The 15,812-nt window shown below is 35.7% G+C and overlaps 1 protein-coding gene across 3 annotated transcripts in view; it reads right to left on the bottom strand.

The window, feature by feature from the left end:
* Positions 1–15,812, bottom strand: part of LOC128231321 (uncharacterized) — a 144,387-nt gene that overhangs the window by 6,764 nt on the left and 121,811 nt on the right. For 2 of the 3 annotated variants that reach the window (XM_052943980.1, XM_052943979.1), the window contains exons 11-14: positions 14,734–14,865; positions 7,256–7,328; positions 5,645–5,827; positions 1,030–4,983 (exon numbers count right to left, since the gene is read on the bottom strand). In XM_052943980.1, the coding sequence (XP_052799940.1) occupies positions 4,688–4,983; positions 5,645–5,827; positions 7,256–7,328; positions 14,734–14,865 (684 nt within the window). In that variant the 3' untranslated portion in view covers positions 1,030–4,687. Of the gene's footprint in view, positions 1–188; positions 339–1,029; positions 4,984–5,644; positions 5,828–7,255; positions 7,329–14,733; positions 14,866–15,812 lie in introns of those variants that run through there. The other variant, XM_052943981.1, reaches the window with a different exon arrangement.

Below are 15,812 nucleotides of genomic sequence, written 5' to 3'. Positions count from 1 at the left end.
GCTTTGGGAATATAACTGAGTTCCATGCATGGTTAGGAAGTACAGGCATAATTGTACCACTGTACAAGACTGGTAAACTGGTCTTGGAACAGCCTTTCGTATGAGGTTGAGGGCTTTGGGGTTATTAGGACTTTTGTGCATGGAGATCATGATGTGAGATACATTTACACAAACAAAACCTTTGTTACCTCCAAAACATGTGTTAGTGAAAGAGCTGCTCTTTTTCTTGGTTGTTTCGTCAATTGCCAAGAGCTGTTTTGGGGGATCCGGGGTGTCCAAGGAAAAACTTTTCATGCGAGCGTTCAGCTTCTTTCGTCGAGTTTTGGGGCTATGTGAAACTGTTAAAAAAGTGCAAAATAATCAACTAATACGCAAATAAACAAAAAAGAAAAGAAAAAGAAACGTAAGGGAAACTTGCAGCTATTGTATAAGCAGAAAAGACTGCAGTGTGTGTATACATGAATTGCTTGGCCTTAGTCGCAGATAATACAATGTTATCAAATAAAGAACAAAAGCATTTATTTTATTTTCAATAATGCATAAAAAAACAAAAGTTTTTAAAACACAAACAAATAGTTTTGCAACATGTTTTCCACTTTCTCTGCGAAATCAAGCCTTTTTGTGAAAGGGTGCAAAATGTGTTCAGGAAACAAATCTACCCATATCTAAAGGCTGTTAGGAAGATATATCTAACAAACATACACACATGCTCACATGCTTTGACTATCAAATGATATCATCTTACTGCTACTACAATTATGATTACATTTGAAACAGGTGTTAATAACATTGGCTTTACCAATGCAGAGAGTGAAATACTCGAGCTATGGAGACGGAAGCCAGCTATAACCATACAAACATGCAATTTGTCAACAGAACATTCAATCTTTCTAGTTGAAATAGATCTCGAAATATAGAAGAAAAGTTAGAGTAATTTTCATATATATATCATGTAAGATCACCAATAGATGAATAAACAGCAACTGTATCTTTGATGGCAAAAATACAGTGTATAAAGGAGAAAAGCCGTTTGCTGAAATTCCATTTTATTCATCATAGATACATGTGTCAATAAAGGACAACACACTTAAACATCAATTAATATGTAAAGAAATAAAACAACAACAACAACAACATGTTTAACAAAATAATACTATGAGACTGAATGTGAATGATAATGATAGCAACAAATGAAAGCTCAGCAAGTCTGTAAAAACATGATATAAACAATGCAATTCATTTGGGACATTATTTTGAAGAAAAAAAATCACAAGCATTATAAGGCCATTAGCTTTGAGTGAAGAGTATGGCTCAAGAACATGGACAGTGGTATTCAACATCACAAGGAATATACACCTACATGAACTCAACACTTAAATAAACTCAATCTCCTATTTAAAGTCGAAAAATGAAGTCATCGCTCACAAAATTACTTTACTTCGTTTAACAGAACTTACACATAATTCCATAACACTGTTAAATAAACATAAGATTTTCTTAAGGAGGTACAAAACAAATTAGAGAACATTGGCAAAACAAGAGGGCAATGATGCACCATTTCTTGTGTTTTCACATTTGTTTGTGACCTACTTTTTGATTGGACATGACTATAACTCAAGCTTGGCATAGAGTACATGAAGACAAACATTCTGACAAAGTTAGAAAGATTGGGTAGAAAATGTGGCCTCTATATTGTTTACAAAATGTTGGCCATTTTTGTTGCCAGTTCCATATTTAACAAACTTTGCTGAACATTATGGAGTATGGCATTGCTTAATTTAATGTTGTTGACAGCATTTCATCAAAATCAACTGCTTGTAACTCATAGTGTGTGTACAAAATGTGGCCATAAGAGCATTAACAAGAAAAATATCTCACAAATATCATGCTAAAATTACTATCTGCCAATAGAGCATTAACAAGCAATCACCTGTATAAAATACTAGTTCAGACTTACAGAAGACAGATTGCTGTGTTATAGAAATTATTTATAACTTGTAATTTCAATTGAAACTATTCATGAAACACAAGCATATTCTCTTCAATTACATCTTAACAAAACACTTTCTGGCAAATGTTATGTTGTCAATGCTGCTTCTGAGTAAATAACAATTAAATACAAACTTGCACCACTGTTTTTTTTTGTAATGGGACTGGGGCCTTTCTGATCATTTTTGCTAAAATTGGGGAACTCAAATTTTGTCTAGAAATGAACAAGAATGTTTAAAAAATAGACAGAACAGATAAAATAATATTTTGTAAGAATAAACCATCTTTTTCATACCAAGATATTGTGTTTGGGGTCCAATTCTGTTTTAATATAGATTATATTATTCAATTGAAAATATTCACAAAACAGGAATATAATCTCTTTAATTTCATCTTAAAGTTGCTAGCAAATTTTAATGTTCAGACCCCCCCCCTCCCCCACTGTGTTCAGATTAAAATGATACTTGTGATATCTTACTTCCCTTTCATTGGTCTGAATCTTCACATGCATGAGAGCAAAGCTGTCCTTTCACTGGTGTAAATATTACAGTCACTTCTATATTAACAATCTTTTAAGGATAAGATACTAATGTCTATAAAAATAATCACAGGGTAAGAAACGAGCATTAAGCATCTACACAGATGGATAGAAATGGTCATGGGCATAAAACATGAGACCAATAATGATGTAAACTTCTCATTTATTCTGCGAGGTACAGTGTACCATTCTTCACAACATGGAATATGTGGGGGTTAACCAGGGAATGGGTTGGAGCAGTTGGTAGATGTCGCAATGATGATAACATTACAAATATAATGCAATATCTAAGAAACAGACTTGAGCTATATCAATATAAATGTGAAAATGATTTCGATGTGCACTATTTCTGTGAAGAGGTACAAAATAACCAAATCTATATCTGTAACACTTACGGTTATTAATTTTCTTACTTTAGTAAGAAAGAACATGTTTGAATTCAATACTAAATGTACAGAGTTTATAGTCTTATAAAACATATCAAACACTACCAGAAAGTAAAAAACAAGTTTGTTTCTAAGTGTCCAAAACAGTGTGAAGGTCCATTACTCTATAAACACAGTCTCTGTTCCACTACATGTACACCATTCACGACCTTCAACATCATGCATCAATGTCGCTGTTTAAGGCAACATACGGGCCAGCTTCCTTGCAGGTACACTGTTATGGGATCAATGTTGTAATTGAGACTGACTTACTGCAGTAATTCACCACCGGAAATGAACTCACACTTAGATGCATAAATATGTGAACACAAATCAAGACATGGTGTTATTTGACAGCCTTGGTTTTCCCCTTCTTGGTGTCTTTCTCTGGTTTAGCTGGTGGCTGCTGGCCTAGAAAGCAAAGATGGTTGCTCATGACAGTCAGAGGTTAGACCACTCTTCACTCATCCTGAGCTGTTACATGGGAATTAAAAAAAACTCGCTTGCACACTTACAATCTTAAAATGGTAAAAAACTAAAGTAAGGCCGCATCTTTTATTGTCACATTAAATGTTTTTCAACTTCTTATGGTACATGGATATATCAGCTCCAAAAGTGTGGTCAATATCAGAAAACAAAGCATATCACTGTACCAAAACAAAGGAGTTTAAAATGTACATGCTTAACATGCATATCAAGGAACAGCAACTAGAAATCATTAAAGGCAACCACTGTGTTTTCATGAAAGTCCAACCTGTATGCAGGGAAGTCATGTTGTATATATTTTTCATCGCAACAAGAAGTTATACTATAATGAGCACTATTTTCTAAAACCAGGAGGGCATACATGAACAATGAAAAACTTATAACAGAGACTCTCTGAACATCAAGCAGAATAACGAAGGGTTACTGCAACAAAGGTAAAATGTTTTGAAAATGTTCGCCTATAGAGGCGGCACAGTGTCAAATGGTGCAAAAGCCTTCTTTGTCGGAGGGCTTGTGAGTTTGTAGACTCTCTTGAAGTCGTGTCCAGGATTTGATGGGGAGATGGGGGGCTCCGATCTGCCAGGGGGATCTACAATCAGAGAGTGGCGGGTGACTGGCGGCAAATATCCAACAAGTACAATCACGTTAGTAGATGATGTTAGTTGAAGGAAGGAAACTGTGGAGCATATAAACCAAGCACACTCATGGTCAAAAATCAGAACAGAAATAAGACAGAATTCCTTGCAATTTATTTTTCAAAATTCCATTAAAATAGTAAGAAAGCAATTTTATGATAAACAAAAGAAATAAAGATTGTTGGAGGGATCATGGAAATGTGTTCTGGGTTCCAGAGATAAAAAATAGCATGAGAAATAGAAATTTTGAGATGGGTCTGGGAACAATCCAATGATGGAGGAAAAGTGGGAACACCATGCTGTTACCGCAGAAACATGTATCTCCGGTGGTAAATTAACTCATTTGAAAGCACTGCAACAAAATTTTGATCCAAAATTTTGTGACATCTTATATTGTTTAAATATTCCATTATCAAACTCAACAATCAAAAGGAATAATAACTGAGGACACAACTAAATATCATTTTATCACAGTTCAAATTTTTTGTTTGGGAGAAAGTCCACCACAGACAAAGTATAACAACTATGTACAACCTTTTATCTGTCAAACAAATAAATAGATTAACAGTTTAGTCAGCAACAGATTGTGCGCCAGGCAGCGAGTAAGCGAGTGTTTATGATGAAAGCACACTCTCACTGCGCATGTTTCCCTTGAACGATGGGGCCTCATCATCCTGCTGCACCGGGGAACTTAGAGGCGAGGTTCTCTGAATGCGACTGTATATTTTGTCTAGATTTATATTGATATGATGACTGTGAGGCCCAGAAGCATTGCAGCATGCTGTGGTGTGCTGTTCATTGGTCACGGGGGCCTGCTCGGCAAGCTCAAAGGAGAAATGGCTGGGGCTTTGGTCATTGACTGAGCCACGCAATGGACAGGTGCAAACCAAATTTCTTCCAAGATAAAATGCTGAAACAGTTTATGATTCAATCAATTGTCGAAAGTCTTTGATATTGTTATGAAATCTGCTTCTTTTATGATATTTTAGAGTGAAGGACTATATGGAGCACATCTGAAATTGTGTAATCCTAAATGCTTATGTGAGGGAAAGAATAGTGTAAGACAAAAAGTGCAAAACACTTGTGAAATTTGAAAACACTATTCTACACAAAGAGCAGGGTAACAATCACAAACGCGATACACAATGAACAATGACAACACTTTTGAAGCAATACAATTTTAAATTTGTAAGAAAAAGGAGCACAGACAATATTGTGTATCAAAAAACCATATTAGGATCATAAAAATGTGTTACAATATTTTATTCATAAAAGATTCTACAAGCAAGAAAACTTTAGAGATAAAAGAGCGAGATAAAGCCATATACATGTCCGAAAAATTGCAATTATACACTATATGTTATAATTGGACAATAAATATACAGTTACTGTTGTCATACAATAATACAATTTACAGAAGACTCAAGTACATTTTACAATACTAATACAGTACTACAACAAAATATATCATTTTATATTCATTAAAAGGTGCCTTTGTCAAGGCTTAAATTACAAAACGTTTTCAATTATTTGAAGTTAAAAACATTGATTCCCTTTCTAGATCGACTTACCTGACGATGAAGGGCTGGAGGTTTTTGATGTGTTTCCAGAACTGTCCCCTCCGCTTGGGTAGCGTGAGTATCCAGGGGTGTGTTGACCACTGCAGTGAGGGTGCACTAGGCATGGAGATTTCCCGCCTGAGCGAGGCAGGTCTGCCGCACACTTTAACAAGCTGTACACAGGGTCCACTGGGCCTGCATAGACAATCAACCAAAATAAAGTTATAAGTTTGCAAATGAAACATGATTCCACATAATGGGCCTAATTTTATTGGAAACCTAAACTAGGAGCCAAAATGACCACATGGCAAGCCTGTTGAAAAAGCTTTTGACACAGACACTTTCATGTTATTGCAATACAGAATTACATGGAGTTGATCAATATGTGGTTCCTGTGACAATACAGCTTACTATGGTGCACTTCCATTGCATGTCCTTTGAAAGTACTAAAATGCATGCTAAAGATACAGCCCGGACAAGGTTCAGTCCAGACCTGTCCTATCAACAGTACTCATTATGACATTTAACCTCTAAAGGGACTGTACACCAGATTGGCACTAAAAATTATTTTTTTCTGTAATGAATCTCAGGACAATTATTTAATAAAATGTTTTACTCTTTGATATCATAATTGTAACAAAAAATGGCAAAATCAAAAAAATAATAATACCAAAATGTAAAAAAAAAATAGAGTCGGAGACTGGGTTCCCACCGGGGTCGCCAAAATTGAAGTCCAGTGTTATATCCACTGTGATACGAAGGCTTACCCTTAACGTTGGAATATTTCAGCTATATACCTAACTTGGTAATATCATGATAACATCGACTAGCCAATCAAACATAAGGAGTGAATTCTACTAGGTAGTCATACCTAGTAATCTTTTTTAATGGAAAAATAATATAAAAAAAATGCGAAAAATAAATTAAAGGTAAACAATGTGGTACTTCAGTTAGTAAGTTTCAATACATTGTACACATCGATACCAAGTTTATGACAGTTTTCGACAATTTTCTTCTTTTTTCCGCTATTTCATCATACGGAGTACAGCCCCTATTAGTATAACCTTGACCTTTCACGGTACAAACCTGGGACTTGTATGCGACAAGCCACTTCATCTTCATAAGCAATCATGTCAAGTTTCTTAGAAAGCTTGGTTAAGAGGGGGCCTAGACAAGGTACAGCCCTATCAAGAGTACTCATTTCAACTTTTGACCTGTAAATGTGACCTTAACGTTTAAGGGTAAAGACCTGGGTCATGTGAGCAACAGGCAGCCTCATCATGGTGAACCTTCACAGCAAGTTTGAAAATCCCATCATGCATGGTCATGATACAGCACGGACAAGGTTTAGTAATATGGACTAACGCACCCATGGACGCAAATACACACAGCTGGCATTGTGACAACTATGGCGCACCACAAAGGGCTCAACAAAATGGAGCCTGAGAAAAGTTAAACTTTAAACTTCAAACCAGTAAATATATCATAAATTTCCATTCAAAATTAAGATAAGATACTAGATGCGCCTGCCTGATTGTAGCTAGTCCAATAGTAAGCACAGTCTAACATGCACTCCTTGAATTCTAAAATAGTTATCCCATTTCCAGACCACTCTGCACTCACCATTGACCTGCTCCACCTCATCGTCCGCCTCCTTCGAGTTCTGCTTCTTCTTGCTGAAACTGCTCTTCTTTGACTGCAATAGAGAAACAGACAACAGTTTTGGTACAGGTATTCAGAGGATAAAATAGACTGAAACATGATTTTGCACAATATAGATGCATCTTTTTCGAAGAATTTTGTTTATTTTTTCTTTTACCAAAATAGAATGCCTGGCTATTAAATTGTAACCTTTTGTATGATTTATTTCTAATAACTATGTCAAAGTAAGTATTCTATTGAAGTCTTTTGAGCATTACACCATACTAATACCAGTAGACTATGTATGTTCTCAATTCAATATGATTTTTGTAGTAGTGAACATGAAGAACATATTTATACAAAGTGACAATGTGAGTTATAAATTACGATAATCAAGAAATGACGTGAAGGATAATGTCAAAAGTGTCTGTATATGTATTGAAGTCTTTTTTTGCACTTAGAAGACAGAAGAATGATGTGAACAGTTTACATCATGACGTGAATTTCCCAACTGTGGCATCACCAACACTTATTATAATTGTTACAAGACGGCTATATTTATAGGGGTTTAAATAAATTCAAGAACCAATTTGTTCAGTCCATTGATTGCAGAGACAACATTGAAGACTCGTTTCCAGATTTTCTTAGCATTCTCTCGAGGAGGATTATCATAATCCACGATGGTGATTGATGGTCGATTTCCATAATTTGGCTTGATTCTTTTCTGGTTCAGTTTCTCCTTTTGGATTAAACAGTATTTATTCATATGATGTTAATATATCAGCATGTTACAAGTAAGCAGGAAAAGGATATATCCTTATTATTGTGTATATTACTAATGCATAATGTGTCCATCTCAAATTTTACGTTTATAAACCAATATTATAACATAACTCAGATATATTCACTTTAAAAGTCTTTATTAGATATCCACCTAGTGTAAGAAGGCCCCCAAGTAAAGGATGGCCCACTTGAGTGTAAGGTGGTCCTCTAGTGTAACATGGCTTACTTGTGTGAGATGATACCCTAGTGTAAGATGGCCTGCTAGTGTAAGATAGCCCCTAGTGTAAGATGGGCCCTAAGTGTAAGATGACCTGCATGTGTAATATGACTCGCTAGTGCAATATGACCCGCTAGTGTAAGATGACCCCCTAGTGTCAGATGACCTGCTTATGTATTATGACCTGCTAGTGCAATATGACACGCTAGTGTAAGAAGACCTGCTAGTGTAATATGACCCCTTAGTGTAAGATGACCTGCTAGTACAATATGACCCGCTAGTGAAAGATGACCTGCTAGTGTAATAGACCAATGAGTGTAAGATGACCCCCTAGTGTAATATGACCTACTGGTGCAATATGACCTGCTTGTGCAATATGAACCGCTAGTGGAAGAGGACCTCCTTGTGTGATATGACGTGCTAGTGAAAGATTACCCGCTAGTGTAATATGAACTGTTATAGTGCAATATGATCCACTAGTGTAAGTTGACCCCCTTGTGTAAGATGACCTGCTAGTGTAATATGACCTGTTAGTGTAAGATGACCTGCTTGTGTAAATAGACCCGCAGGTGTAAAATGACCTGCTATTGTAATAGTGTAAGATGGTTTCCTAGTATAAGATGACTTGCTAGTGTAAGATGACCCCTTGTGTAAAATAACCTGCTAGTGTTGTATGGACCACAAGTGTAAGATGGCCCTTCTGGTGTAAGATGGCCCCCGAAATGTAAGATTGCCTGCTAGCGTAAGATGGTCCCCCTAGTGTAAGATGACCCCCTCGTGTAAGATCAACCCCCTAGTGTAAGCTGACCTGCTTGTGTAATATGGCCCGCTAGTGTAAGATTGCCTGCAAAAGTATGATCCTTCCCCCCTAGTGTAAGATGACCTGCAAGTGTATGATCGCACCCCTTGAGTAAGATGGCTCCCCCGAGTGTAAGATGGCCCCCAAGTTTAAGATGGCCCCTTAGTTTAAGATGGTTCCCTAGTGTAAGATGACCCACCAGTGTAAGATTACCTGCTAGTGTAAGATGGGCGCCCTAGTTTAAGATGGTCCCCTGGTGTTAGATGACCCACCAGTGTAAGATTACCTGCTAGTGTAAGATGTCCCCCCTAGTTTAAGATGGTCCCCTAGTGCAAGATGACCCACCAGTGTAAAATTACCAGCTAGTGTAAGTTAGCCCCCCCCCCTCCCCCCAATCCCCCATCAATTAAACATATCAAAGTGCTTTAAGAATATTGAATGGTTATATAAAATGTTTGATATAAGAAATATAACACACCTGGTCATATGGTATTATAAGGGCTAGCCATTCCTTATAATGCCATAATTATGAACCTCAGTGGTGTGAAATATTTCTTAATTGGTGTTATAGACCTTATGTATGGTTATTTTTACATTGTTCTGTACAATACGGATATTTATTTGTATGTGTACACAGCTTGGAAAGCGGCTCGTCCAATATGGATTTCCCAGCTGTGTTCGATTCCAAATAATAATAATAATAATAAACATATTAATTATAATAATAATAATAATAATAATAATAATAATGATAATAATAATAATGCTAATAAAAATATCCGTGTTTACAAACGACAATATTGATCTGATAATAACAGAAGCTTTTTCGTAACGCTTTATCAACAGCGCCTGTTGATTCGGATTTTCATTCAGAACCTTTTCACGGGTTTCAGTCTTTATCAAAGGTTTAACATGGGATGTATAATTTGTACAATATGGAAAAAATATGGGATTTTTGTACGCAATTGAGTCCAAATACGGAAATATATTGTACGGTCACATGGTTCAAAAAAGCGTCTATGATTCGACGTATAAATTAAGTATAGAATAATACTACATATACTGTATATTTTAGTAAAACAGTGGAACATTTTAATGATTATGGTCATGCTTACATCTTTAATTAGAGTCAAAACATTACAAAATTGCAAAGAAAACAAGGACAAATGAATGCATTTACTAATGTTTTTATTTTTCAGGTCATTAAAAAAGAAAGCATAAAGGTGATGATAACTTAATTACCATAGAATATACATTTTTTTATTTCAAATATTGAAAAATTGATAATATTTTTTAGTGTGTTGCTACCGTGCCCCCCTGCGTTCATACAGCATGAACACATGAAAAAATTACATCAATCTTTATATAAACATTTTAAACAGTAATGTTCATCACAATTTAGAATACTGTGAAATCATTAATGTTCGTGGGGCATTAATGTTTGTGGTTTTCGTGGGTTAGGTGATCCACGAATTCAAGATCCCACGAAATATAAACCCTTTATTGGCTTTTTCAATTGCCATGTTATGTACATGTATACAGTATACAGCGTAAATATCCGTCTCACTGCATATCTGACCATCATTGTTTTGTTAATATATTATATCAGCCTTTAACAAATAATTAACCAAATCATTTTAATGTGTTTTTATGAACCAAATGACTGAAGCATGTGCCTAAACATGTGCTGTCCATGAAAATCTCCAAGTTTACAAGATGTGAGTGATGAGTGTCGGTTCTCGATTTTTTTCTTTAATGAAATAATTAATCAATGACATTGGAGGTTACTGAGCACCTAATGTGACAATGCACAAAACAACGTGTTCAATATATTTATTAAACAAAAACACGTTAATAAATATTGAAATGAGATGATATTCAAAAGTGACTGAAATTGAAGACATCAGCAATCTTTAGGGATTGTTTACTCAAAATTATTGACCTTCTCGGTGTTTTCACAGTTTGCAAAATTCTTAGTTGGCATTCAATGGCTTCACCTATCTGTATTTATGATCAGTGTACATCTTCTTTTATGACCTTAATTTCCAATTAAATCAATAATTGACATGGGTATATGCACAAATAGACATGTCGTACTGCACTTTAGTGAGTGTCATAAACCGAGTGACGTAGAAGACGGAAATCACGGACCAGCGCGTGGAGATAATGCAGACGATCTAGAATGATCGCAGCTTTTATTTTTTTTTTCAAAATTGAAAAACCACGAATTCAAGTACCCACGAGTAATTTTTCGGCAAACCACGAAATTTCATGCCAACAAATATAAATGATTCACAGTAAGTGAAATATTCTGCAGCTGAGTATTAATTGTTGAAGAAAGGTCATCAACAACATATGCTTGTATAAATGAAACAGTAGCCAATAATTATAAAGTTGTAAACAAATGGCTTAATTATATCGCGCTAATCCAATTAGAGGGCAATACTGAAATAAACAATGAATTCATAACCCCTATATGAACGTCAATTTATCACTATACACAAGACTTGGCAATCAAAAATATATTGTTTTATTAATCAAGACATACAAGTAAAATATTGTGATATACACTCTTCAGATTCTTATTAGGCAATAATACTTAACCCTCGGCATGACTTACATTCTAATGACAATTAACCTTAGCACATCACACATCAACTACAAACAAAACATTAACACCATTATCGGGAGAACTGACAGGAATACCTACAAAGATTGAGATTTGGTTGAGCCATCGTTCCACCTTTTTTGTCTGCTCCTCAGTACTGACCTCAAAGAGGTCCTTCCTGCTTCTCCTCCGCTGTGGGTGTTGCTTGTTGCCATGTAAATGATGTGCACTGCCAGGTCCTATCACAGCAGACTCACTTACACTTCGGACAAAAGCCGTCTTTTTTCTGGGCTCTCTCTCATAATCATCAGATAAAATCCTTTGTCTTCGGTTATTCGGAACTCTTTGTCTTCTTTCTACTGATGCTGATGCATTTCTATTTGTTCTGACTGTGCTTTTACTTCTTGACGAATTTCGTTCTCCGCTTGCCGCTGATTTTTTATCATTCCGCCTATCCTCCATTGACCGACATCGCCTCCTCTTCAGTTTTGGTGTGCTTGATCTCTTCAGTTTTAGGGTATCACTTTCCTGTTCTAATTTTGTACCTTTCCTTGAATAAATCAACAAAGGCATGCTTGTTACCTTTGGCATTGCCTGTCTGGTTTTACACAGAGGTGAACTGTTGTTACTATCATATTCAGACTTAGACAAACCTATCCTAGAATAAAACGAATTCAAACTTTCAGCTCTTTTCAGGTCTAAAACGTCTTTTCTCAGTACACCTGTTGAACTAACACTGCTTTTTCTCCGTAGTTTTGGAGTACTTTTACGTGACCCAAAAGGAGATTCCAAGTAAAAAAAAGACTTTTTGGAGCTTGGTGACTGGAGACTATTCTCCCTGCTTAACTTGGGGCTTAACTTTGGTGTGCCTTTCTCTGACCCAAATGGTGAAGCCATGCTGCTTTTCCTGCTGCCTTTCTTGGAACCCCATGGGGATGATAAACCCTTATCTTTACTGGATGAGTTGGATAACCTAGTAGTTTTCTTTCTTTCAAGCTTATCACTACCACTTATGATCTGATTCTGGCCTTTTCCAATGAGACTTTTGAAATGATCAAACAAAGGCAAGGCCTCTGGAGAACTGTTTCTCCTAAAGTCTAGTTTTCTCCTTTCCTTTATCTGTTTATCAACTCTTGGAGCATAACAAACATCATTCCATTCATCTTCTTCATCTGAAACATCATCTATAACCATCTTTACATTACTTAACTCATCACTGAATGTTCTAGTTCTGTCGATCTGTCCTGACGAACGGCAGTATTTTTGAAGCTTGGACCCACTGGAGGTAGGTTTTAGCTTGGAGACTAGTGGATAGAAAACATTTTTGATGCTTCCAAATCTTCCGTTTTCTCCACTGTCTGACTGGGACCTTATATGAAGCTTGGAAAGCCTCTGGTTAGTACATACTGACAATATTTTCTTTTCCAACTCCATAGGATCAATTCCATGAAAAACATTTTCATCTGGGGTCTTTTTAATGAAAAGATCCCGCATCATTCTCTCAATATTGGAGGTTGACATTCCAGAAGGTTTAGATGCCTTTTCAAGATCATCACAATGACTGCTTCCCATTTCTGACATATCTTGAAGATTTGATTTTAGCTGATGACCAGTGTCCATATATTTAAGGTTTGACTTTGGCTGAAGTGCTTCCAAACTGCTGTCGGAGTGAGTTCTAGTTCTGCGTTCAACAATAGGTGACAACATTTTCTTGTCTAATACATGCCCGTCCGACCAACTATTGGTCCTGAAATCCCGCCTGGCAGGGTGTAAGTAGAGCATCCCATTATCATCATTTTCCTCATCAAAACTTGACGAACATGCCAGATAATTTTCTGCATCATCTTCTTGGCTAACATGTACCGAGCAGACACTTTTGTTAAAACTATCCATTTTGTCTCAATTATAATAATTTATGAAGTTTAATTGCCTTACATAATAATTTCACATATATTAAAACATAAAACACAAAGATCCAAGAAACAGCGTGCACACACACTGCTAACAACTTCACTCTGAAAGTCACATGTCCAATATTGTTTTGTAACTCATAACAGAAAATAATCTGCCAATTTTAAGAAGCCAGAAAGTCTGGAAAAGACACAAATGTCATATTAGACATGCAACTGACAGTAGTCCAATATATGTAATTAATATGGTAATTTGAAAGACCATGCAGTTTACTAATAGGACCAATTTCTTACCACTTCATTTCTTTGCTGGGAAACACTAAATCTTGCACTAATGCAGTTCTTTTGTTTGAAACAATCAGCTACATTCTTTCGTTTACTAAACATTTAATCGCATAAAAAAGTAATTAAATAAAAAATTCTCATGAAATTGCTCAGCTTCACATAGCAAAACACTTTTCTACCGAGTCTACCTACAAGGTAAGTATGCCTGAGTGAATGTACATATTGATTTCCCACATCATATAGTCACTATTGACAAACAGCATCTTAATTTAGAAAGATAAGCATAATTTGAAAAATTTGAAAACAATTCCAATATTTTATGAAATGAACACTTTTTACAAAAAATCAACAATCACTGGGTGGACATCTATTTCAGAACTCAATGACATCTAAAAACAGTTAGAATCTACCGCAAATAATTTATTTTTTCCACACAGACAGTCGAGCCCCATCGGCTCCAACTGGCTTGGCTCGATTTCCTCTTAGGCTCAAACTAGATTTAAAGGTCCGGTTTCTTTCTTATGAAGGTTATCATTCCTGTTTGGCTTGTATTTTCCGAGCCTCAAGGTATTTTTGGAAGTCCCTGTGAGTTTGGGCCAACGGAGTTCGACCGTATATGAGCAATGTCAATGCATACTTTTGAATCAAGTTTTAATTGAAACTGTACAACTGTCAGCAAGTAACGGTCATCATTTTTTACTTGACACCAACATCCACAGCAACACAATACCAAGGCCATTCTATAATGCTGCCTGTTAACAAGCTTAAACTAACAGATCAAAACTAAAGACAAAATTCCAAGCTCTCTACACAATCATGCATTACAAAATGATGAGAATTCCACTGTGAAAAACATACCAGTTTTTCTACTGACGGGGAGCTCTTCAGTGTTTTGAATGCCTTCTTCCACATGCCGCGGATTGTCGAGGGGTTCTTCTTCTCCTGGTCATCCTCAACAGCACCATTCTGCTTTGGCGTTAACAACTCTATCTGCAAGTACAAAACATAAATAGGTAACATTAAGATATGAAACATGACACTGACAAAATAAAGAACAAATTCATAGTATAATTTTCAGCCATTATGAAGCTATACAAAGACAGAGAAATTAATAGGAAAAGTGCAAGTCATCGAAAGTGCATTCAAACCGAATATTTATGGCATTGTTCTTAAGAATGATTACATATACATAAACTGCAAACTCCAAAGACTGTTGTTCACATGTTTGTTCCACTAGCATACAGCAATGTGAGAAAATATGTCTTTTTACATATTTTATAGTAAAAAAACATGGTGTTTTCATGTTCATAAGTAGTTGGTTTGAGTGAGTTTTCAGGTATTGCATTGTGTCAAACAAAAATACTTTTAAATGCTTTCAAAAAAGCTTTTCCAGAAACCATGCCATAGATAATGAGTTGAATATTTTTTCATTTCCTTTTAATTGTATGGAAACATTTAGGAACTATCCAATTCTTTTAATTAAACTTTTCGTCTAAAAACACAATTATGCCAAAGAATATTGTCCTCAGTGTATAAATAAAAAAATTGCACACATACACCTGCATTTTGCATAGTTTTTCAACATACAAATTGTAAATAAAACAAAATTGATAAAATAAAATAGGACATTTTGATGTCCACTTAATGCTTCCATAGTTGCTTTAATTAAAACAAGGGCATCAAGATTTCAAGAAACATTGTTATTATATTTGTACTTTTAAAATCACATACATGATTGTGATGGGCATTGTATATAATTTAGCACCTTTAAGCTAGAAATTCACTGTCTTTAATGTGTTTCCAAGTTCACATACTCTGTAACAGCAAAGTACAACCGAACTAATACAGCAGTGCAACATATAACAACACTTTTAGGTAAGCAGAAAATACATGATCTGTTAGAGCAGTTACTTATAAGAAGGCTGAGAGGTTGACAA

Source organism: Mya arenaria, chromosome 4, assembly GCF_026914265.1.
Source record: "Mya arenaria isolate MELC-2E11 chromosome 4, ASM2691426v1".
In the NCBI taxonomy this organism is placed as follows: Eukaryota; Metazoa; Mollusca; class Bivalvia; order Myida; family Myidae; genus Mya; species Mya arenaria.
Note: the sequence above shows the minus strand (reverse complement) of the source record. Positions and strands in the feature narration are given on the sequence as shown.